This window comes from Bos indicus, chromosome 13 (assembly GCF_029378745.1).
Source record: "Bos indicus isolate NIAB-ARS_2022 breed Sahiwal x Tharparkar chromosome 13, NIAB-ARS_B.indTharparkar_mat_pri_1.0, whole genome shotgun sequence".
Classification (NCBI taxonomy): Eukaryota; Metazoa; Chordata; class Mammalia; order Artiodactyla; family Bovidae; genus Bos; species Bos indicus.
In genome coordinates, this window is record NC_091772.1 from 12,941,102 (window position 1) to 12,967,736 (window position 26,635).

The window sequence follows — 26,635 nt, forward strand, 5'->3', positions numbered from 1 at the left end:
AATTTATAGCTATCAGGATGGGGTTTTGAGTTCCCTGGCAATCGGCCCTTGAACCACCCCCTCCCCCAAATGTTTTCCCCAATTGGCCAGAAGTTCTCATTTTACTGTCACGTGCTATAAATTTCAAAAAGAGAAACTACCGTCTGACAAAAGACAACAGCTGAACGGCGACAGCTGGGTGGATATAGCAGTAGGCATAACATTAGGTCCAGAGAGCGAGCGCCAACAGGTGGGGGTGGATAAATGGAGAAAGGAAGTTTTAAGCTTTCCTGGAGGGATTGGGGGAGTAGTCTGAAGCTGATCTTGGCAAGAATCAAAATCTGGAACTGAGAGGGACTCTCCGGAGGTCTGAGAGCCCCACTGGCCTCAGTGTCTCTCCTTTTTCTGAACAAATACATCTTGAAGAAGAGGAAGGATTAAAGAGACCAAATGCTTGGACTGCATGTAAAACAAAGCACATTTACCCACATGATGATGGATTCCCCATCAAAGAGCTTTTCCTTCCAAGGATCAGAAGTCATCTGATACGGTGCATGCAGATTCAACTCTCTAAGACAAAAGCTACTTGCAAGTGGAGTGAAATAGATAAGACTTAAGAACCAAACCTGTTGGATTCTGCATCTGATTCTGTCAGAGCAGACTAACACTGGGAACACGTCACTGAATTTTCTGATCGATCGTCTAGATCTTTGCATGTGCTTGGCCATCTTTTCCTCCTAGGGATGAATGGCTGAAAAAATCAAACTCTACCATGATCCTCAGATGAGAGGTACAATGTGTTAACCTAATTATTACAACAGCAATTACATAACCAATCTATTAAAGTGACATGTAGGTTGAAAATACATTAAGGTTTTGAGCACAGGAAATTTATTTTTTCTCTATAATATAGTTCAAATCTCTAACTATTTTTAGCTTTATGATAGAGGTTTTTGAAAATCCCAAATGACTTTTTCTTTAAATTTGCTTGTGATGCTAATTCCTATGAAGTCCATTAGGGGAAAATAATTCTTTTTTCTTCTTCTTTAAAGAACTACCCAAAACCTTTATGAAAAAGCAGTGTAGTGATCTACCCAAGCTGAGTGGAAATGTGTTATCTTGTCTTATCTCTACGGATGAGTGTAAACCTTTATGTGACCTAATCAGTTAGTCTCTCAACACTCCCTGGTGGAGGCTAACAACTGCATTTGCACCGTATCATAGGAATACGGTGAAGTGAGAGCAGAGGAGCGATGTGAATGACCCTCTGGTCTGAGGAAGAAAGGGGATGAAGTGAAGGAGTTTTGTTTGGCTTTGTTTTAATAACAAAGATGAATCCAAGGTGTTCCAAGGACAACTTCTCCCTCCTGCTCCCTCCTCTGTCCTTCAAGACCCCCTCCCCTGCAATACACACGGCTTGATACCTTTGTGCCCACTGTTCCCGCTCTGTTTCAAGACTGTTGTGAGCTTCCTAACTGCTGAGATTATGTCACACAGGGTATCTGTTGCTTGGTTGGTTCTGGTTACAGTATGACAGATTTTGGTCCCTGATGTAGGTTAAAAGACACATTTTAATTTCATTATGCTTCAGATTGCCCTACTGTTCCTTCCAACATGTGTTCCCATTATACAGATTAAAGCATGAGAAAAGTGAGGCATAGGTGTTTTAATTCAAAGACCTCAAGGGAGTTTTAAGAACTCAGAAGCAAAAATGGCTATGGTTTTCCCTTTCTTACTGTACAGCTTCCCTGCTATGATACTGCTAAGTTGCTTTAGTCATGTCCGACTCTGTGCGACCCCATAGACAGCAGCTCACCAGGCTCCCCCATCCCTGGGATTCTCCAGGCAAGAACACTGGAGTGGGTTACCATCTCCTCCTCCAATGCATGAAAGTGAAAGTGAAGTCGTTCAGTCGTGTCTGACTCTTTGCGACCCCATGGACTGCAGCCTACCAGGCTCCTCTGTCCATGGGATTTTCCAGGCAAGAGTACTGGAGTGGGGTGCCATCGCCTTCTCCAGGTATGGACAAATTGAAGTGCACTGTGAAAATGTGGCACCAGAGGAAAATATGACTTTCAAGTGTCAAATATCCAACAGTTGTACTTTCAAGTTGGCCACGGAGGAGTTTGCCTGAGTCCTTACTTAGAATCCCTTCCACCATGAGTCATGTGTCTAGGGGTATTACTTTCCCCCTTTTAGTGTGAAAAATGTTAGTCACTCAGTTGTGTCTGACTCTTTGCACCCTCATGGACTGCAGCGTGCCAGGCTCCTCTGTCCATGGAATTTTCCAGGCAAGAATACTGAAGTGGGTAGCCAATCCCTTCTCCAGGGGATTTCCAACTCCAGAATCGAATATGGGTCTCTCTCTTGGTCTCAGTTTTTTTGTCTTTGAAATGGGAATAACATAACTACCATTATCTCTTAGATATCTGGGAGGATTAAATTATATAAAATAAAAGAGATCCCCTAGTGTAGCATCAGATACAGAGTCAATCACGTTTGGATTTATTCTTAATTCCAATTACAATACTCCCACCTCCCAATCTTTATTCAAACCTGGAACTGGTAGATGGGTAAGAAAAGAGAACAGCAGTCCTAATCCTTTTGTCCTTGTAGTATTAACGTTTTCACTGATACTTCTAAGGCCAGCAGCCCTAACCCAGGGCAGGAAGAAGGGTACAGTTTATACAGGACGGGCACTGAGCATCTGGCAGCTGGTGACAAGAGCTCCATCCCTTTTGATCAAGTCAGTTTCCAAAGAGAAAGTCAAAATGAACCCTAATTGCCACCACCAGGAGTTCTCACCGTCCATCACCAGCTCAGTGCATTTCCACTCACAGAGATGCTTCCTAAGTCATCTCTGAATGAATGGGAAAGCCATGTCACAGAACCCGAAAGAGCTGAGGTCCCAGACCAAGATATTCAGAAAGCAAGGCGTGACGATGACGACACCTGCAAGCACCTGTATTGCTGAGATGGGCAGTTTTGCAGGAGGGATGACAGGCATCTGATTCTTTCCTGCAGCAGGTACCATGGTGCCCCTTAGCGTCAGTTCACACACCAGCTGGGAGCCAGCAATGCCATCCGTAAGTTTCAACATAGTTTCCACCGATTCAAATCCCTTCTCAGCCAGGGATTTGAAAAGCCACAGCTATCGATAACTTCAAACCTCATGCTCTTCATGTTCATGATAACAAAGTTTGCTGAACTGAATGATTATGGAGGAAAATTGTGGTTTTTGTTGTTCTCCGAGAGCACACTGGCATATCCTGCTTCCTAAACTGCAGTGATTCATCACGACCCTAGGCAGCCAATCATGGGCGGGTCACCATGGAAGGGGGTGAGGGAGCAGCCGAGCTGTCCTGGTAACACATGCCACTCTGGGCTGCTGTCACCCTCCCCCACAGATGCTGTTCCCCATTAGCTATGATGGTCTTGACATACAAGAAAATGTGCTGGGATAAGTTACAGTCAGAAGAAAGCTCTGGATCAGATAAACATACCTGTACAGAACAACCCCTGATGACACTGCATGAAGCAGAAGGCTGCATTTGGGCACAAAGGGTCCCTCATCTGAAATCAGGGTTAACCAGCACATTTCTGAGTGGAGTAGAGGTTCAGACACACACACACACACACACACACACAGTCTCTCCCTCTTACATGTACATCTAGCTTCCATCTCAGCCTGACCTCTGGAGATGAGTACCGTGGGATCAGAAAGGTGTTTCAGCTCCAGGACACTTCATTTCAATTCTTAATGGGCTACAGCCCTGAAACCTCACATACGCGTTCCTTCCTCTGACACCCTCTTCCCCATGTCAGTTAAATGAAATGCCACGGATCTTAATCCCCTCCAAAAACCACTGCCTCATCTTTCCTACAGAATAAAAGTCACTGCGAGTTCAGAAAAATTCCCAAAGCCAATAATAACCAAGAAGGAAGCAATCAATAGTGTGATGAAAGGAGAACCCACCTCCCCACCCTCAACATATCCCCCAGGAATTACCAAAATGCAGAAAGAAATTCAATGAAGGCTAATCAAGATGATCTAAGACGTTACTGCCACAGAGTGAAATATACTTGTTACCGTTGGAAGAAGGGCAGATAAATGCTGTGGGAGCCGCAGGAGATGCTTCTTAACAAACTGCTTTCTGTTAATGACTTTTATAGAAACCTCTACACCAGAAACTGAGTCTGATATTTCTGGTTTTCTCACTGTTGCAATTATACCAAATCGAGGTATGTTTTCTGTGGACAGATTCTGACCCCCTAAACATGGAGAGATCATTCCTGGGTACCATGCTTGCTTTTGGATTTTACCTTCTTTTCATCAACCTAGGTGTTTCCAGGGCTGTGAGCAATGAACTTTCTATCAGCCACATTTTCACTTAATTAACCACCCTGATTACAATAATTAGTATTGATTCACTCTTCCAATGACTTCCTAGGTATTCCAGCACAATCTGCACTTGCTCTAAAGTTCTAGATATGAATATTAATCAAAGGCCTTTGTTTTTCAGCCCCAAAGGGATATTATGCAATTGTATGCACTCATATTTTGAAAAGGAAAAACTGTGAGGTTTCATTTTCACAAATAAAAGAACTCTTTGGATGTTGAGGTTACATATCTCGCAGCCTGTGGTCTGCTGAACACAGCTGCATATTCCCAAGGCTCCTGTGTGCAAGGACTCGGGTGCAACTGTGACTCTATTGAAAGAAGCCGTTTTCCGAGTTTGACTCATCTGTTCTGTTTCTGCAAGTCTGGGCTTAGGATTAAAATTCACTTTGACATTTGTTTAGGTCACCTTGGAAGGGAATCATCCCAACACAGAAGTCGATGGCAGGATACAGATTGCGTATCTTGTTACTGTTGTGGAAATAGATGTAGACAAGTTGGCCAACTTCCGGCCATCTCCCACTCCCCCATCAGGCTAGAGGACAAGATAGCTGTGTGTTGGACGCTGGAATGGGGGCCTCAGAATTCTGGAAGCTGGTAATGATTGGGTCAAAGCACGAATGGGTAGGGGGTTCCCTTGTTCTTGGACCTAGTATGATCATCCAGGGATTAAAGTGAATAGATCACAGATGAATGATTATAATTTAGTCAAAAATTTAACATGGAGATTGCTAAGGTATTTTTTTATTTCAGCTTGCTTCTGACAGGCAGCTGGGAAACACAGGACACTACTTTCTTTCCCCCAAATCACAAAAAAATTGCTTTGTGACCTTTGATTTAGAAAAAAAAAATTTCCCATGAAAGAAGAATCTAGGTGTGCTGGTAACAGTGGGCCAGTTTCAGATAGAAAGCTTCACCAATTACCGTTTATAAGCTCATCCAAAAGCAATTATTGGCATACCCAATGGAATGAGCTGTTCATATCCCTTTGGAAGTAAGAGAACATAATCATAAAATCCACTTTACTTACCATGGATAACTTTAAAAATATAATTATTCTACAGATACGTTATGGGTTCAGCCAGGCTCTGAAAATATTATCAATAGAAAATTTATGTTTGAGAAGGCAATTTATTGAGCTTGCAACATGAATTTTCACAATTTTGTATTAAATATAACATTTCAGCCTAAGTTTGAAAAATTGAATGCATGTCTAAACTCTGAAAAATAGTGAATGTTTCATAGCTGGTTTTATAAGGACTACATCTTGCTCCTTATTTACTGGGTACATCACTAATCTGAACACAATATAATCCAAGAAGAAATATTTGTAATTAAATATATCTACTTTTTTAAATTTGCCCTTTAAAATAATTTCCCTTCTGTTTCTAAGTATTAGGTTCTAAATCTCAATGAATTTATGAGTATTTTTCAATCTACTGCTCTGGCACAAACAGCTAATTAAAGCAAAACATTAAAATGTTAGAAAAGACATATTCTTTATGGAAACAAATGTCAGTGATATGATTTTCATGTATATCAATTACCATTTAATCTTCTAGGATCAGTTCCTTTATATCTAGTTTGAGAATAAAAATGTTTTTAATGTTGGAGAAGTTTGAAACTGATTTTTCTATTTTTTCTTTTTGAAGTCTCACTGTTTTCACCTGAGAAACCATTGCCCATGTTATAAAAGGAAAGATTTTTGAAGATGTGAGACATGTTTGCCCTGCGTAGAAATGCATTTTATAAGCACATAATCATATATCAAAAATCAATATATTCTGTAGAGACCTTTAACTTAACGATTTAACAGGCTGGCTAGTGATAGTTCGTGACCAAAATTAGGAGGGCGAAAGTTCTGACTTCTCCTTGAATTTCTAAACTGTTTATGTACCTGGATGCCAAAAGAGGAAGCAGACATCAGAAATCATAATTTACTTAAACATTAGAAATATTCCTCTTAACTTTGCTTTAGTGCTATGTTCCGTAAGTCCACCAAACAGGCATATTTTAAATCTCCAAGCATTAAATACTGTAGAGGCATGTCTGATAACAAGGTATTTGCTAGAATGATAATGGTGTTACAAGCGTTCTCAATCAATGAGTTTCTTTCTGTAGTTTAACAGAGAGGTAAGTAATAAATCTCTAACTTAATCCAACCAACATAGCTGCAAAATGCAAAAAGCCCTATGAACGGCAGATATTAAATTTTTCAAATGCACAAAACCACAAACAAGCAGTCCTAAAAGCTCTTCAATCTGGATAGTCTATACAAACAAGATTAAAACAGATAAAAAGGGTGTTGAGAAAGAAGAAGAAAAAAAAAAAAAACCCAGACATGCATTAAGCTAGTTTGACAGCTCCATTGTTCAACGGGTCCCATTGTCAGACCCATAGATGTATTCAGTGCTACAATGTCTGCTAGCAAATAAACAAAAGACTACATTTTTCAAAGCAGGATGCCAATTCTATCATAATTCTTTCTCTGCTTCCCCAAAGGTGGCTCATTCTTGGTAAGCGGTAGGACCCTTACACAGATGCAGGAAACAAATATTTGCTTTCAATACAGAGGGACCCAGGACGCCATGCATGAATAGAGGTCTTTAAACAGGTACACATTTTGGCAAACAGTATAAAGTGATCCAAACCTGGTAACACAGAAGGACTATTTAGGTAGGCTAAGTCCAGATTAGAGCGGTATCTGGAACGCAAGTCTAATATGGAGTCTCCTTAGCTCCTTTCTCGCTGAGTATTCCATGCAGAGTGCATAATAATGAAAGAGGCTTAGACATTGCAAAGGAAAAGACAAACCCAGAGCCAGATTCGGAGCCTTTAAAATTATCCACTGGCCGCGCACAAATAGCAGCAAGCAAATACATGATATGCTTGCAAAAGGCAACTCCTGCAAATATAACTCGTCCACAGGAGTCCTTCTCCTTTCTCTCGCTTGCTCTCTCTTTCTCCCAATCTCTTGGTCTCGATTTCGTTTCCCTCTTTCCCCTCTCTCTCTCTAGATTCTTTTTTATTTTTTTCTTCTAAGATAAGGAAGCTGCTTGATTCTGACCGTGATGACAGTCTCGGCCAGCTCTGAAAACTAGCAAGGCATACATTAAAACAAAGAACACAGCAACATACCTTAAAAGCAGCTCTTCATTTCTCATAGTAACAGCGGATTTGGGACAGCGCATGCTTTCTGCACAGATACACTGATAGTCTCAACAAAAGCCAGTTCAGAAGTGCGCTCCAACATCAATGCCACAGTAGCTGTTCACTAATGTGCGCTCCCCCCTCTCTCTCTCCCTCTCTCTCTCTCCCTCCCTCCCTCCCTCTCTTTCTCTCTCTCTTTCCTCACTCTCTTCTCTAGTCAAATTCTGAATGGTAGAGCAAAGGGGCTCCTGCAGATCCACTAAGTAGAAATAATCCTCTCTGACAAGTTATGTTGTCTAAGCATATTTTTACATTAATACACTGTGCTGCCTATAGGGGTCTTGCTTGCATTCGCTTGAGCCTGGCTGGTGTGAGTTCTCCTAATTACCATCTTCAGAAATTGGAAAGAAAAATAAGTCACTCATTTACCTCTTTGTCTTATACATTTCACAGCAAAACCAAGTGCATGTTTTCTCTTTGCCATCCACTGTCAGCAAGCCTCGCAGATGACTCACACAAGATGTGGGTGGGTCAGGGTGCTAAAAAGGAATTTCTGCTTCTCTTTTTTGGGACGCTGAATTCACAGCTGGATTCATCTCTTCCTCACCCCTTGTCCTCAGAAAGAGTGACAAGGTCAAGACCCTTAGCCCCACTCTGGATTGAGGATGGGGAGGACGGAGGTTGCAGAAACTTGGAAAGGTTTTAACTCTGTGAGCACCAGAGTTTTGGAGATCAGGGCATAACCCACCTGCAGCAGGACTTCTAAAAGAGGCAGGCAATGCAAAGATTGTTTGGTCATACTGAAATCCTAATAGACAGTGGAGCATATGCCTCAAAAGACCAATTAGAATGCTCTTTTCCAAAATAAGAAAAAACTCCTGCTTCTGTATTTCATTATCCTCACTGGGCTTAGCATATACAGTTAGCCAAGGAAATACACACTGTACTTGTGTTTATTGGAATTATAAGAATTCCAGGCATATTAACCAAGTAAAACAGTAAGTTAAACACACACAGGAAAGACAAGATGCTATGGATGGAATAGTCAGTTGTCCAAAACTGCAAATGAAGGCTTTGCTCCAGGAGGTGTGTGCTGATTGGAAGCCAAGAATGCGCTCAGCTTGGATGGAGCGACACAGAACACAGCCTGAAACAGAGCTGGCTCACAGAACACTGGTTTCCCCACTCCCGGGATCCAACACGTCACCTGTTCTCATCAGCACAATCGTGCACCTCAGTAATAATCTGGACTCAAAATATTTGTGGGAACAATAGTGGGGTGGGGAAAATCATGGTGCGCCCCATTATCCTCTCTTTTGGAGATCTGGAATGCACCCCAGTATCTTTTTTAAAAGATTTTGTAAAATGTGGACCATTTTTTTAAGTCTTTACTGAACCTGTTATAATAATGGTTCTATTTTTATGTGTTTTGTTTTACTGGGGGGACAGGGAGCATGTGGGATCTTAGTTCCCCCACTAGCGACTGAGCCTGGACCCCTGCACTGGAAGGTGACGTCTTAACCACTAGACCACCAGGTAAGTACCACACCCCCAACATCTTCCTAGATCTCTGACCTCTGAACTTAGTCTTGGCCCACAGATAAGGAGATGAAGATGTTCTAGAGGGTGAAGATGATGCTCTCAGGGTTACTGCCCGGTAATCACGCTTAGTTTGTCAACAGGGCTGATAATAACAAGCAGCAGTGACTGAAAGCAGTCCCCATTCCCATTTCTAGATGGCAAGAAGATCCCATGATGAAGCACTGGACTGCGATCAGAGAATGAAGCCACAGCTCTGCCCTTAAAACAAGCAGATTTTCACATTGCCTTCCTTCATCATCATGTCTGAGAGTTAGAGAGTGAATATATAAAAATGAAGGACCTTGCCAGGGGAGACGTACTATGTACAACCTAAGGTACTCTTTTGGAGCAAGATCAACATCATGTAAATGATTTGGAACCAGAGACCCTGCAGAGAGAGGGTTTTGAGCTATCTCCCTAGTCACCTGTGTTGAGAGCTGAGGCAGGGCTCACCTCCCGTCTCTAGAGCTCTCTTTGCCCTGTAGATAAACAGGGGCAACAAATGCTCATTTTATATTTTTAATTAATTTATTTTAATTGATTGCTAAATTTATACTTTATTATTAATACATATTTAGTATTTATTACATATATCACTAATATCACCTAGCTGTGCTGGGTCTTTGTTGCTGCATGTAGGTTTTTTCTAGTTTCCGCGAGTGGAAGCTACTCCTTGTTGCAGTAAACGGGCTTCTCATTGTGGTGGCTTCTCCTGTTGAGGAGCACAGGCTCTGAGCCGGCGGGCTTCCGTAGTTGTGGTACATGGGCTCAGTTGCCCTGCAGCATCTTCCTTGACCAGGGACCGAACCCATTTCCGCTGCATTGGCAGGCAGATTCTTAACCCTTGGACTGCCAGGAAGTCCTGCTCAGTTATTTTAAAGCCCTGGAGGTGTGTATAATGAAACGATGTATTCTGTTAGTGCAAATATTAACAAAGAGTGGAATGAGTGGCCTGACACAGGCCATGGTTTTGTGCATCAGAGCAAAGTAAAAATACACTGTTCTGACACAAAACCCTATTTTAATACTTCCATCCAGTTTCTGACAGGGCTAAACTCCGAGGCAAGTACTAACATGTAGCACTAATGCATTTGCTAATCCATAAATAGATTCTTAGCACTGGAAGCCAGGGCTGCTGTGCATGGGGCTATTCCTCTAGTGAAATGAATTATGGATCTGGAGTAGCAAGGACTGGGATGGAATCAAACCATTAAATATTTTATATTCCCTCCACTTCCATTTGAGTCTAGGCACCTAAATAATGAGAAAGCTATTGAGGTAAGAGTTTAGTGCTTATCCAAACACCAGTAAGGTGACACATTGGGGGTCTTACACTCTCCAGTTGCCTGTGCTGAACTTGGGGATAGAAATATGAGTGAATATAAGGCAGGTGTGTCATACTGCATAGGAATCCTCTGACTCCAGATCCACACTGGATCAATCTTTGTATTCTTAATCCACCCAATAGAATAAACTACATCTAGCTGATTCTTAATAAGAGTTTGTGAAATAAAGGAATGAATTTGTTTTTAACACTTGAGAAGACTTTTATTTTCCATATGCCTTTATGTGCTCGCATGCTCAGTCTCTTAGTCATGTCTGACTCTTTGCAACCCCATGGACCGTAGCCCACTAGGCTCCTCCTTCCATGGAATTTTCCAGGCAAGAATACTGGAGTGGTAGCCATTTCATTCTCCAGGGGATCTTCCTGACGCAGTGATGGAACCTGATGAGTCTCCTGCATCTCTTGTACTGGCAGGTGGATTCTTTACCCCTGTGCCACCGGTAGTTGGAGAAGGCAGTGGCACCCCACTGCAGTACTCTTGCCTGGAGAATCCCATGGATGGAGGAGCCTGGTGGGCTGCCGTCCATGGGGTTGCTAAGAGTTGGACATGACTGACAGACTTCCCTTTCACTTTTCACTTTCATGCATTGGAGAAGGAAATGGCAACCCACTCCAGTGTTCTTGCTTGGAGAACCCCAGGGACGGGGGAGCCTGGTGGGCTGCCGTCTATGGGGTCGCGCAGAGTCGGACACAACTGAAGTGACTTGGCAGCAGCAGCAGCGGCACCTGTAGTTGCCGTAACAATCATGGAGTGGGGCACCACTTCTTCCACTAATTCAAGCATTCCACCGGCACAGCTCACAACCCTGAGAAGGCCTTCCCTGACACTTTGCCTATTTCCCTGATGAATCCCTACAACACTGCGGGGTGTGCACAGCTGGTCCTGTTACCTGCTCTGCTGAAAAAGTTCAGGCACAGAAACAATGCCCACAGAAGGTGGATAATGACAGAGCATGGGAGCCCTGTCTGGACACCTGTTCTTTCTGCTGGGTTGCAGTGCGACTCAGCAGCCCCACTGTGCCCAGGGGTGACAGACGCAACTGGGAAGGCAAGCCTTTTGAGTGGTATTGTAATGAAGAGCTTCACACTTTTCTCATGTGACACTAATAACCTTAGAGCAGTAGTCTAACATTCTTGGCGCCAGGGACCAGTTTCATGAAAGACAATTTTTCCATGGACTGGGGGTGGGAGTGGGGTGGGGGAGTGGTTTCCAGATGATTCAAATGCATTACATTGTGCAGTTTATTTCTATCATTATTACATCTGCTCCGCCTCGGATCACCAGACATTAGATCCTCAAGGTTACCTATCTTAGAGGACAGATAGTAAATGAATAAAAAAATTGATTTGAAGGTTGTTTCTGGGCTACTAGTATTTGTCAATTTCTTTCAAAACTTTATTTCAAATACAGTTTGAGTTGAAACTAGACAGACTAAGCACTTTTGGAGACCAATATTTTGAGGTCATCTCCTATAGGAATTAATTTTTAACAACCCTGATGATTATTAAATTTGGTTTGTAGGGGAAAGTTTTTAAGAGGATAAGGATTATAGCAGTAATTAGCAAAGAACAACAACAAAAACGATTTCAATGCTCTCTATATCCAAGAAGTTTGTTATTAACTGTAGAAATTAATTGTTGAGCTAATAATGCAAGCTTGGTGAGGGAAACACTGGAGAGGTACAGCAATTGAGAAGTATGGAGCTGAGCTGAGATTTCGTGACCTTTCTAGATATGCGCTTCCTAAAAAAAATGTTTAAAGCTGTATTATGAGTTTCTTTATATTGTAGGTAATTTCTGGGATTAAAAAGCCAAATTTCCAAATCCAACAAAAAATGAATTCAACTTTTTTCTGCCTTCTGTGCCTTGTCTTTGCATTTTGATATGTACATTGCAGAAGTAATGGAAAACACCATTTCAATAGAAGGGTACAATATGAAGTATTCGAGATGTAGGACCTGGCTGCATAAACTCTTTTGATAAAACAGATGGGACACTAGGGATTTCCCTGGTGGTCCAGTGGTTAAGAATCTGCCTTTCAAAGCAGGGGATGCGGGTTCAATCCCTGATTGAGGAACCAAGATCCCACACGCTGTGGAGCAACCAAGCCCATGTGTTGCAACTACATGCCCATGTGGCATGCAGCCTGCATGGCACAACTAGAGAGAGCCCATGCCCCAGAATGGAAGATCCACAGGATGCAATGGAGATCCTGTGTGCCACAACTGAGACCCAATAATAACCAGCTATAAATAAATAAGTACTAAAAAAAATAAAAGGATGGGACTCTAAAAAACATCTAGTCTGCTCCTCAGATTCCCGTCAAAAAAGAACCATCTTGGAATGTGGAGGCACTGAAGATATTAAATCTATTTAGTTGTTAGTTTCAGATACTGCCGTAGGCCATTCAGGCTGCTAAAGCAAAATGCCACAGACCTGGGGCCTTGAAGCAGCAAATGTTTATTTCTCATGGCTCTGGAGGCTTGGAAGTCCTAGATCAAGGCACCAGACTGGTCAAGTTCTGATGAAGGTCCTCCTCCTGGTTCATAGTGGGCACCTCCTTGCTTTGTCCTCACGTAGTGGAAGGGATGAGGGGTCTCTGTGGGGTTTCCTTTATGAGAACACTAATCCCATGCATGAAGATTCCACCCTCATGACTTAATCCAGAGACCCCACCTCCTAATGCATTGGCATTGAGCTTTCAACATATGAAATTCGTTGGGGGTGGGGGTGGGGGATTGTCACAAACATTCAGACCACAGCAGACATCAAGAATTGCCAGGCTGAACTAAGAAACATACCACATTGTTATGAAAGGTGGAAAGAACACACAAAGTCTGTGAAGCGAATACGAAGCACCAACCAAGGTGTACGAGAAATGGATTTGCTGCAAAGACCATACATGACCCCTAGGAGGAGCTCAGTAAAGTGTTAAGTGCCTGTGTGAGGAGGTGGGTGTCCATCTAGAGCTGACATCAAACAGAAGACACAAAGTTCCCCTGACCAGGTCTAAGCTTCCGAGGAAGGGTCTCCGTGGACAGAATGAGGCAAAGCAGTGAAATCTGCACGCAGGAGCCAGAATGAATGGAACACGGGAGCAATCCTGTGCTTCCAGACCCCATGCTCCCTCCTGCCTTGAGAGGAAAGACCTCCAAAGCCCCAAGGATACAAGGATCACAAATCACTACTTGACACACAAAATTGACAGTTGGTTTAATGTAAGACCTCAGTAGCCTTAGCAAAGAAAGGATTTGATGGTAATCTGAAGATCTATGTAACTGGAGTTCCTCTCACTTGAGGACTCAAAAAGCACCTCCAAGTCATGATTAAGGAACAGCTGTCCCTGTGAGCAACCCAAGGGCCCCACGTTCCACATGGATATTCCTTCTCCAAGCAGTGGGATGATGTACTCGTTTTGCAAAATGGAGATGTTTTGCTAGAAGTGGGGCCTGGGGATGAGTAATTAGTAAGAATTATTGTAAAGCCCCTTCAAAAGATCAAGTGTCATATTTATCAATGAGTAGGTGTAAATAATAAACCAGGAAGTACTTAGAGCTCCAAGATACCACTTGAAAATAGGCCCTAGATAAATTTAAGAGGTTTTATTATTATAAAGAGTAATAATAACTTGCTTTCTATAGACAAGCAGGGCTGTGAAAAGACACCATGAAGTGAGTTTGGAGATCTATTTCCACGTAGGTGGGTCTGTGAAAGACAATGAGAAGAAAGTCAAAGATTTCCCATGAAAATGGTTACCGTAAGTAACCCTGCTGATAAGATAACTAACTTTGGCTTGTGAATTCATTGTTTAGTTGCTAAGTCATGTCCAACACTTTTGTGATCCCATGGACTTCAGTCCACCAGGCTCCTCAGTCCATGGGATTTCCTAGGCCAGAATACTGGAGTGGGTTACAATTTTCTTCTCCAGGGGATCTTCCTGACCCAGGGATCAAACCTGTGTCTCCTGCATTGACAGGTGGGTTCTTTAATAGTGAGCCACCAGGGCTTGTGAACTCATATGACATCATAAATAACACATTCACAATTGAGTGGTCATTTCTGGCCTAAAGTTTTGCCAAGGGCCACCCCTGGGCATATCAGAAATCTTGGGAAAACCACAGGTGAATACATGTAAGTTAGGCATTCATATTTGCATGGAAAATGGGCTACTTTATTATTGCGGTTACAGCTGGATGGTATCATCGACTCAATGGACATGAGTTTGAGCAAACTCTGGGAGATAGTGAAGTACAGGGAAGCCTGGTGTGCTGTAACCCAGTGGGTCACAAATAGTCAGATAGGACTTAGCAACTAAACCACAACAACAAAGACAGACACATGCACACACCGTCACCTTCTGCTCAGGCTGGCACATCCCAGAAATTCTGTAACTTGACTACTATCCCATTTGAATGCAGAGTTCCAAACAATAGCAAGGAGAGATAAGAAAGCCTTCCTTAGCTATCAATGCAAAGAAATAGAAAAAAACAATAGAATGGGAAAGTCTAGAGATCTCTGCAAGAAAATTAGAGATACCAAGGAAACATTTCATGAAAAGATGGGCACAATAAAGGACAGAAATGGTATGGACCTAAGAGAAGCAGAAGATAGTAAGAGGAGATGGCAAGAATACACAGAAGAACTATACAAAAAAGATCTTCATGACCCAGATAATCATGATGGTGTGATCACCAACCTAGAGCCAGACATCCTGGAATGCGAAGTCAATGGGCCTTAGGAAGCATCACTATGAACAAAGCTTGTGGAGGTGATGGAATTCCAGTTGAGCTATTTCAAATCCTAAAAGATGATCCTGTAAAAGTGCTGCATTCAATATGTCAACAAATTTGGAAAACTCAGCAGTGGCCACAGGACTGGAAAAGGTCAGTTTTCATTCCAATCCCAAAGAAAGGCAATGCCAAAGAATGCTCAAACTACCGCACAAGTGCACTCATCTCACACACTAGTAAAGTAATGCTCAGAATTAGCCAAGCCAGGCTTCAACAGTACATGAACCATGAACTTCCAGATGTTCAAGCTGGATTTAGAAAAGGCAGAGAAACCAGAGATCAAATTGCCAACATCTGTTGGATCATTAAAACAGCAAGAGAGTTCCAGAAAAATATCTACTTCTGCTTTATTGACTATGCCAAAGCCTTTGACTATGTGGACTACAACAAACTCTGGAAAATTCTTAAAGAGATAGAATATCAGACCACCTGACCTGCCTTTTGAGAAATCTGTATGCAGGTCAGGAGGCAACAGTTAGAACTGGACATGGAACAACAGACTGGTTGCAAATAGGGAAAGGGGTACGTCAAGGCATCATGAGAAATGCTGGGCTGGATGAAGCACAAGCTGGAATCAAGATTGCTGGGAGAAATATCAATAACCTCAGGTATGCAGATGACACCACCCTTATGGCAGAACGTGAAGAAGGACTAAAGAGCCTCTTGATGAAAGTGAAAGAGGAGAGTGAAAAAGTTGGCTTAAAACTCAATATTCAGAAGACTAAGATCATGGCATCTGGTCCCATCACTTCATGGCAAATAGATGGGGAAACAGTGGAAACAGTGTCAGACTTTATTTTTGGGAGCTCGAAAATCACTGCAGATGGTGACTGCAGCCATGAAATTAAAAGATGCTTGCTCCTTGGAAGAAAAGCTACGATCAACCTAGGCAGCATATTAAAAAGCAGAGACATTACTTTGCCAAAAAGGTCTGTCTAGTAAAAGCTATCGTTTTTCCAGTAGTCATGTATGGATGTGTGAGTTGGACTATAAAGAAAGCTGAGGGTGGAAGAACAGATGCTTTTGAACTGTGGTGTTGGAGAAGACTCTTGAGAGTCCCTTGGACTGCAAGGAGATTCAACCAGTCCATCCTAAAGGAAATCAGCCTGAATATTCATTGGAAGGACTGATGCTGAAGCTGAAACCCCACTACTTTGGCCACCTGATGCAAATAACTGAGTCATTGGAAAAGACCCTGATTCTAGGAAAGACTGAAGGCAGAAGGAGAAGGGGACGACAGAGGATGAGATGGTTGGATGGCATTACCGACTCAATGCACATGAGTTTGAGTAAACTCCGGGAGTTGGTGATGGACAGGGAGGCCCGGTGTGCTGCGGGTCATTGGGTCACAAAGAGTCGGACACAACTGAGCAACTGAACTGACTGAACTGAACTGACTACTATCTAGAGTTTTCGATGGCCATGCAGAGTTTGGTGCACTTGGGCGTCTGTCTTTCTTAGTGGTTTTGATTCTAGGAATTATAAGACTTGAACAGCACAAGCATGTTGAAGATCAGGGTGCAGCAGGTAGATTTCCTGATGGGCAAGTGAGACCAAGGTGGGGATTCACGTGATTACCCAACAGAGATGAAACAAAAACCCAGATGGTCTGGAAAAGATGGTTTTGCAACGACCACAACAGCTCTTTTAGAATATGCAGGTGCTTTACATGTTACCTTTCTTTATAAATATCACTCTCTGAAATGAGATTATCTACTTATTTTCTTGTTTGTGATCTCTCCCCTCCATCTGAACTGAAGCTGCATTAAAGCAGGAACTCACTCCATGTTTATCATCATGTGTGGCCAGAGTGTGGCATCTGCTGGACATTTAATAAATATTTGTTCAAGAGCTAAATTTCTTTGTGAAACCCACTTCTTATTAAGTGACCCAAACTCAGTGGCTTATAGCTACATGACACGACTTGTGAAATAAGTACCACATTCAACTGTGAGCAGTCACTCTGTTAGACCCAGAAAGGGACAGACAGATGCAGAAGGCCCTGTTATGACTTTAAGAACTTGATCAATTCATTGAGATGGAATGATCGGCTTGATGTTTTACTATTTTTTAAAACTTTGTTGCTATTGTTGTTAAATCACTAAGTTCTGTCTGATTCCTTGTGACCCCACTGACGGTTGCCCTACACACTCCTCTGTCCATGGGATTCTCCAGGCAAGAATACTGGAGTGGGTAGCCATTTCCTTCTCCAGGGGATCTTGCCAACCCAGGAACTGAACCCATGTCTCCTGTTTGGCAGGTGGATTCTTTACTGCTGAGCCACCAGGGAAACCTTTTCTAACTTTAAGGCACCATTTATATGGGTGAATAGAAAATAAAGTGATAAATTATACATTTCCCTCATTACTTTCCATCAGTGCTAAGTTTGGGAGTTCACAAATTGCAAGCAGGTAGGACCAGGCTCAAAATTCTTCAGCCAGGCTTCAACAGTACATGAACCATGAACTTTCAGATGTTCAAGCTGGATTTAGAGAAGGCAGAGGAACCAGAGATCAAATTGCCAACATCTGCCGGATCATCGAAAAAGCAAGAGAGTTCCAGAAAAACATCTACTTTTGCTTTATTGACTATGCCAAAGCCTTTGACTGTGTGGATCACAAAGAGCGGTGGAAAATTCTTAAAGAGGGGAATACCAGACCACCTGACCTGCTTCTTGAGAAATTGCTATGCAGCTCAAGAAGCAACTGTTAAAAGTGGACATGGAACAACAGACTGGTTCCAAATAGGGAAAGGAGTATGTCAAGGCTGTATACTGTCACCCTGCTTATTTAACTTATATGCAGAGTACATCATGCGAAATGTCAGACTGAATGAAGCACAAACTGGAATCAAGATTGCTGGGAGAAATATCAATAACCTCAGATATGCAGATGACACCACCCCTTATGGCAGAAAGCAAAGAAGGACTAAAGAGCCTCTTGATGAAAGTGAAAGAGGAGAGTGAAAAAATTGGCTTAAAACTCAATATTCAGAAAACTAAGATGATGGCATCTGGTCCCATCACTTCATGGCAAATAGACGGGGAAACAATGGAAACAGTGGGAGACTTTATTTTTTTGGGCTCCAAAATCACTGCAGATGGTGACTGTAGCCATGAAATTAAAATATGCTTGCTCCTTGGAAGAAAAGCTATGAGCAACCTAGACAGCATATTAAAAAGCAGAGACATTACTTTGCCAACAAAGGTCCATCTAGTCAAAGCTATCGTTTTTCTAGTAGTCAGGTATGGATGTGAGAGTTGGACTGTAAAGAAAGCTGAGCGCGGAAGAACAGATGCTTTTGAACTGTGGTGTTGGAGAAGACTCTTGAGAGTCCCTTGGACTGAAAGGAGATTTAACCAGGCAATCCTAAAGAAAATCAGTCCTGAATTTTCATTGGAATGACTGATGCTGAAGGCTGAAACTCAAGTACTCTGGCTACCTGATGAGAAGAACCGACTCATGAAAAAACCCTGATGCTGGGAAAGATTTAAGGCAGGAGGAGAAGGGGATGACAGAGGATGAGATGGTTGGATGGCATCACTGACTCAATGGACATGAGTTTGAGTAAACTCTGGGAGTTGGTGATGGACAGGGAAGCCTGGCGCATTGCAGTCCATGGGGTCGGAAAGTCGGACAGGACTGAGTGACTGAACTGAACTGAGGGACAGGCATTGACGATAAAATGAGTTGACAAAACTTTCAGAATTAAGAGCAGTGGGAGTTGGAGGGTGATTTGTGGGGTATCTTGGAAAAAGCAAATGTCTTATGGGCAGGGAACAGACATCAGAATCAGTCTAATTTTTGTTTCATCAATTTTCAGTCAACCTGTTTCCCATATTTAACTCTATATATTGGTGAAGTGACGTGAAGGTGAGTGAAGTCGCTCAGTCGTGTCTCTTTTCGACCCCATGGACTGTATCCTACCAGGCTCCTCTGTCCATGGGATTTTCCAGGCAATGGGACTGGAGTGGATTGCCATTTCCTTCTCCAGTGGATCTTCCCGACCCAGGGATGGAACCCAGGTCTCCCGCATTGTAGACAGATGCTTTACCGTCTGAGCCACCAGGGAAGTCCTATATATATATTGGTAGGTCACCCCTTTCACCCTCTGTCCTCCTTCCCTGTTAGTTCACAAGATCCCCAGGGATTTACAGCAAGTTATCCCCTTATTGGGAAGATCCCCTGGAGGAGGGAGTGGCAACACACTCAAGCATTGTTGCCTGGAGAATCCCATGGTAGGTCACAGTCCACACTGGTAGGTTACAGTCCACAGGGTCACAAAGAATCAGACACGACTAAAGTGACTTAGCACAGCATGCACATCCCCTTACTAAGTGGTTCAGTGGTAAAGAATCTGTCTGCCAAGCAGGAGACACAGGTTTGATCTGCAGGTTGGGAAGATCCCCTGGCAAAAGAAGTGGCAACCCATTCTAGTATTCTTGCTTGGGAATTCCCATGGACAGAGGAGCCTGGTGGGCTACAGTTCATGGGATCACAAACAAGTCGGACAGAACTCAGCAACTAAAATAACAATATTCCCTTATAAAGCTTCATCCTTCACCTGCTATTAAAAACAAAGCAGTAAATGTTATTAAAGACCATAGACATATTCTCAAGGCAATTCCTAATGAGATGTCTCCTCACTTTCAAAAGTGTATTAGCTTGATTTTGTTCTTTATTGCAGGGATTGACACAAAACTTGACATTGACCTCTCTATTCCTGTTACGATTGAATACTGTTATGGTGGGTACCAGAAAAGCACACAGAACATGACTAGGTCATGATCATCAAAGGAAAGTTCGTAGAGGCCAAGGGAGGATGAGGCAGAGAGTGGCCCCAAGTCGAGGGAGGAGGGACACGGCATCCTAGACTGAAACCTGGCTGTCTGAAGCCATGAAAGATTTTAAATGGCTCTGGCTCTGGAAAAGTGACTCTGGTTTCAGCCTGACCCCAAAACAGAGAAGAGCGTGGAGTCAGGGAGATGGCAGGAGAGCTGCTGTATAGCCACGAGGCCACGCGGCTGGCAAGATGGGTCTTCTCCTCATGGACCACTGCCTATTGGCTGGGCTTGAGGGCCTCCACGTAAGATCAAATCTCTCAATTACCAGAGCAATTCAGTAAATTGCTATTATCATCCACATCACACAGATGAGGACAGGGGGGCTTAGGAGGTCAAGAGAGGCCCAAGCCGACAAGTACAGTGAAACCGGCAAAGATGGGGGGTGGGACTCAGCTCTTTTCACTGCTTTACACGGTCCAGGTGGTGAGGACTGGGGGAGAAGAGGGGGTCAAGTCACTATAAGGACAACTGAATGGATGGAATGAAGAAAACAGCTGAGTCAAAGAAAATCCTGATTTTTTTTAATCTGGAAAATTTAGCAAATGATGACACTGCTAAGTAAATGAAAACCCCAAAGAGCAGAACAGGGTGGATGGGGAAGATCAGTTTCACTGGAGATGAGCTGAGCTGGAGACCCCTGCAGCTGGATCTTCCAAGCAGAGGGAACAGTTAGAACCACTGCAGGAATGTCAAGGGCAAGGAATGAGAACAGGACCAAGACCAGAATCCCAGGCAGACCAGAATTGGAGGAGGGAGGCAAAGAAAGATGCTCCTCTGAAAGACAGGGTTGAAGCCATCACTGCTCTGCTAAGTCACTTCAGTCGTGTCTGACTCTGTGTGACCCCATAAACGGCAGCCCACCAGGCTCCCCTGTCCCTGGGATTGTCCAGGCAAGAACACTGGAGTGGGTTGCCATTTCCTTCTCCAATGCATGAAAGTGAAAAGTGAAAGGGAAGTCGCTCAGTTGTGTCTGACTCCTAGCGACCCCATGGACTACCAGGCTCCTCCGTCCATGGGATTTTCCAGGCAAGAGTACTGGAGTGGGGTGCCATTGCCTTCTCCGTCACTAAGGAGCTTAAATCTGGCAGGAGAGAGAAAACATATGTATATGAGGTTTTGAGTTACCTTTCTTGCTGTATATGAGATCATGAGTTATATGTTTAGATACTAAGCGAAAAAAGCAGGGCAGTGCAAATCCGACGTAGGAAGATTCAGAAAGTTTCAGGAACCAGTTGAGAACTGGGGCAGTAACTCTAGCAGGCAGCGTGCTTTTAAATGGAGGAAGTAGGCTGCTTTCACACCTGCATACCCACTGGAAATGGAGGCAGGGGTAAGGTCTGGGTGGGGAAGTGATCCAATTCAAGAGGTTTTGGATCAAATCCTTGCTTGCTCCGGCCTGACTCTAGCCCAGCTTTCAGGTACTTGTCCTGAATTTGAGATGGCAGTGACAAGTGCCCTGCTTTTGCTCACCATCTCCTTGAAGGCATAACTAAAATACCAAGAAGGGAGGGGAGGGGGCTGGGGGGCTGCAGTTAGCTTGCAGAACAGGAGAGCAGTCATGCAGAACAAACTCGCATGCTCCCATAGGCTGGCTGGGTCCACCAGTTCAAAAAGGGAGCAGCAAAAGCAGTTTTTGAACATGGCTGTGCTTTTGGCCAGACTGGGATTCCAGAAGTTATAAGGAACTATAAACTCTAGACTTGGGGGGCATATTCCGGGGTCAAGGGTTTTAAACTTTTGAGTGGAGTATCACACACTTAGAAAAAGACCCATAAATGCTCCCTGAAAATTCACAGAGTGAACAGACCTGATGCAACTAGACCCATTCAACTATCCACTTTTAATTTCATAGTCAAAGTGTGACTGCTGCTGCTGCTGCTAAGTCACTTCAGTCGTGTCCGACTCTGTGTGACCCCATAGACGGCAGCCCACCAGGCTCCCCCCTCCCTGGGATTCTCCAGGCAAGAACACTGGAGTGGGTTGCCATTTCCTTTTCCAATGCATGAAAGTGAAAAGTGAAAGTGAAGTCGCTCAGTGGTGTCTGACTCCTGGCGACCCCATGGACTGCAGCCCACCAGGCTCCTCCGTCCATGGGATTTTCCAGGCAAGAGTCCTGGAGTGGGGTGCCGTTGCCTTGGGTGAATATAAACATACAGGAATTAGAATGCTTGTGAGTAAAAGCTGCCAGGGAGGCAGTAAGTCAACTGAACCAGACTTTCTCTAGAACCCATCTACTTATCACCATCACAGTCAGTTCAGTCCAGTCGACTCTTTGCAACCCCATGGACTGCAGTAGGCCAGGCCTCCCTGTCCATCACCAACTCCCAGGGTTTTTACTCAAACTCATGCCCATTGAGTCAATGATGCCATCCAACCATCTCATCCTCTGTTATCCCCTTCTCCTCCCGCCTTCAATCTTTCCCAGCATCAGGATTTTTTCAAATGAGTCGGTTCTTTGCATCAGGTGGCCAAAGTAGTGGAGTTTCAGCTTCAGCATCAGTCCTTCCAATGAATATTCAGGCTGATTTCCTTTAGGATGGACTGGTTGGATCTCCTTGCACTCCAAGGGACTCTCAAGACTCTTCTCCAACACCACAGTTCAAAAGCATCCATTATTCCACACTCAGCTTTCTTTATAGTCCATCTCTCACATCCATACATAACTACTGGAAAAAACCATAGCTTTGACTAGACGGACCTTTGTTGGCAAAATAATGTCTCTGCTTCTTAATATGCTGCCTAGGTTGGTCATAACTTTCCTTTCAAGGAGCAAGCATCTTTTAATTTCATGGCTACAGTCACCATCTGCAGTGATTCTGGAGCCCAAAAGAATAAAATCTGCCACTGTTTCCACTGTTTCCCCATATATTTGCCATGAAGTGATGGGACCAGATGATATGATCTTAGTTTTCTGAATATTGAGCTTTAAGCCAACTTTTTCACTCTCCTCTTTCACTTTCATCAAGAGGCTCTTTAGTCCTTCTTCATTTTCTGCCATAAGGGTGGGGTTATGTGCATATCTGAGGTTATTGATATTTTTCCCAGCAATCTTGATTTCAGCTTGTACGTCATCCAGCCCAGCGTTTCTCATGATGTACTCTACATATAAGTTAAATAAGCAGGGTGACAATATACAGCCTTGATGTAATCCTTTCCCTATTTGGAACCAGTCTATTGTTCGATGTCCAGTTCTAACTGTTGCTTCTTGACCTGCATACAGATTTCTCAAGAGGCAGGTCAGGTGGTCTGGTATTCCCATCTTTTTAAGAATCTTCCACAGTTTGTTGTGGTCCACACAATCAAAGGCTTTGGCATAGTCAATAAAGCAGATAGATGTTTTACTGGAACTCTCTTGCTTTTTCGATGATCCAGCGGATGTTGGCAATTTGATCTCTGGTTTCTCTGCCTTTTCTAAATCCAGCTTGAACATCTGGAAGTTTATGGTTCATGTACTGTTGAAGCCTGGCTTGGAGAATTTTGAGCATTACTTTGCTAGCGTGTGAGATGAGTGCAATTGTGCAGTAGTTTGAACATTCTTTGACATTGCCTTTCTTTGAGATTGGAATGAAAGCTGACCTTTTCCAGTCCCGTGGCCACTGCTGAGTTTTCCAAATTTGCTAGCATATTGAGTGCAGCACTTTCATAGCATCATCTTTTAGGATTTGAAATAGTTCAACTGGAATTCCATCACCTCCACTAGCTTTGTTTGTAGTTATGCTTCCTAAGGCCCACTTGACTTCACATTCCAGGATGTGGCTCTAGGTGAGTGATCACACCATTGTGGTTATCTGAGTCATGAACATCTTTTTTGTACAGTTCTTCTGTGTATTCTTGCCACTTCTTCTTAATATCTTCTGCTTCTGTTAGGTCCATACCATTTCTGTCCTTTATTGTGCCCATCTTTTCATGAAATGTTCCCTTGGTATCTCTGATTTTCTTGAGGAGATCTCTAGTCATTCCCATTCTATTGTTTTCCTCTATTTCTTTGCACTGATCACTGAGGAAGGCTTTCTTATCTCTCCTTGCTATTCTTTGGAACTCTGCATTCAAATGGGTATATCTTTCCTTTTCTCCTTTGCTTTTCACTTCTCTTCTTTTCACAGATATTTGTAAGGCCTCCCCAGACAGCCATTTGTTTTTTACATTTCTTTTTCTTGGGGATGATCTTGATTCCTGTCTTCTGTACAATGTCAAAAACCTCCATTCATAGTTCTTCTGGCACTCTGTCTGTCAGATCTAATCCCTTGAATCTATTTGTCATTTCTACTGTATAATCGTAAGGGATTTGATTTAGGTAATACCTGAATGGTCTAAAGTTTTTCCCTACTTTCTTCAATTTAAGTCTGAATTTAGCAATAAGGAGTTCATGATCTGAGCCACAGTCAGCTCCCAGTTTTTTTGTTTTTGCTGACTGTATAGAGTGTCTCCATCTTTGGCTGAAAATTATATAATCAATCTGATTTTGGTATTGACAATCTGGTGATGTCCATGTGTAGAGTCTTCTCGTGTGTTGTTGGAAGAGGTTGTTTGCTATGACCAGTGTGTTCTCTTGGCAAAACTCTGTTAGCCTTTGCCCTGCTTCATTCTGTACTCCAAGGCCAAATTTGCCTGTTACTCCAGGAATCTCTTGGCTTCCTACTTTTGCATTCCAGTCCCCTATACTGAAAAGGACATCTTTTTGGGGTGTTAGTTCTAGAAGGTCTTATAGGTTTTCATAGAACTGTTCAACTTCAGCTTCTTGAGCATTATTGGTCAGGGCATAGACTTGGATTACTGTGATACTGAGTGGTTTATCACCATCTATGATCTCCTAATTCAGGTTCTCCCAGTCCTTAGGAATCCTCCATCTCTACTCTCTGATTCATGCCATACCTTTCAGCAGAGTTAAGTCTCTAATGGGCTTCCTAGTTGGCACTAGTGGTAAAGAACCCACCTGCAACGCAGGAGACATAAGAGATGTAGGTTTGATCCCTGGGTTGGGAAGATCCCCTGGAGGAGGGCATAGCAACCCACTCTAGTATTCCTGCCTGGAGAATCCCATGGACAGAGGAGCCTGGTGGGCTATGGTCCATAGAGTCATAGAGTCAGACGTAACTAAGGCAGCTTAGCACAAATGCCCACAAGTCTCTAATATGGTCACTAATTGCCCCAACTTAGAGCTCATCAGAGCTTTCCCCTTGTCCCTACGATGATGTCTAAGCCACAAAATATGGTTCACAAAACCCACCCACACCTGCAACCTCATCTCGCAGGTCTTCTCAGCAGACACACTACGCTCTCTGCGCCATGCCCTTCTTTGAAGTCCTCGTGTACATATGGTTTCTCTTGCCTCTGTGTTATTGTCCATTTGTTCTCTGTGCTATTGTTTCTGACATGTGCAAGACTCTCCCAGTTATCTCCATCCCCTCACCAGATTTATTTCTGCATATCCTCCAGGACCTGACTTTACCAACTGCTGAGCACAAAAATAGGGACTGAAAAAATAGGGACTCAAAAAATACTTGCTGGCTGTCTGGCTGAATCCATGAATAAGGCGAGGACATCATCTCAGTAGCAAAGGAAATGCACAGATGTCATAATATGGTCCCAGTTTTTTTTTTTTTTTTTTTTTTTTTTTTATAAAACACAACATGGTGATGAAATAAACCAAGCAGATTTTTTGTTTTTGAGGGACTAACATGCTAGTTGGGGCTTCCCTGGTGCCTCAGTGGTAATGAATCTGCTTTTGATGCAGGAGACTGCCTGCAATGCAGGAGACACAGGTTCAATCCCTGGGTTGGGAAGATCCCTTGGAGAAGGAAATGGCAATGCACTCCATTATTCTTGCCTGGGAAATCTGATGGACAGAGAAGCCTGGCAGGCTGCAGTCCATGGGGCCGCAAAGAGTCGGACATGACTTGGAGCTAAACGACAACATCCTAGTTATCTAAAAGTGAATTCAAGAGAGGTGCCAGTCATGGCCCCTGTCCTCAGTGAACGTATAATCATGTTAGAAAGACAGAACTACATGAAACAAAGAACAATATCATGTCTACTGCAGGCATGTTTCATTAGCCCTAAGAGTTCCAAGAAAGAGAAGTTAGAGTGGCTGGAGTGATCAGAGAGCCTTTCCTGGAGGAATAAAGTTGAGGGCATCTTGAGGAATCCACTTGCATTTGGGCAGGACATGGAGTCAAAGGGTGAGGACACCCCTAGTGGAGGGAACTAGTGTGCAGAGAGTTCATGCGGGAGACGGTGAAGAGAAAGTCTGAATAGAAGAGCACAGATGCTGATAAATGTGGGGAAAGAAAAGAAACGAGGAAGAGGGAGGCCAGATTATGAATGTCACCAAGGGAGCAAGGGGTCTGGATTCCACAGGTCAGAAGAAATGAAGATTCAACGTACTTTCTGGATCAGGAAATGAGCATCCTTTTTGAACATGCTGATGGGAAACTGAAAAACTACTCTGGCAGCTGGTAGCTGATAGGTATGCCATGATGTGGCCAACAGAATATAAAAATAATCAGACTCTGAAATTTCAGTGGAACAAGAGAAAGACAAAAATGCTG

General features: G+C 43.2%; 1 protein-coding gene across 3 annotated transcripts in view; it reads right to left on the reverse strand.

Moving 5' to 3' along the window:
- The window catches only part of CELF2 (CUGBP Elav-like family member 2), a 671,895-nt gene that overhangs the window by 322,657 nt on the left and 322,603 nt on the right, over positions 1–26,635 (reverse strand). The window contains exon 1 of one of the 3 annotated variants that reach the window (XM_070800748.1): positions 7,517–7,630. The exons of the other annotated variants lie outside the window; for them this stretch is intronic. Within the exon in view, the coding sequence (XP_070656849.1) occupies positions 7,517–7,569 (53 nt within the window). The 5' untranslated portion in view covers positions 7,570–7,630. Of the gene's footprint in view, positions 1–7,516; positions 7,631–26,635 lie in introns of those variants that run through there. 3 annotated transcript variants of the gene reach the window in all.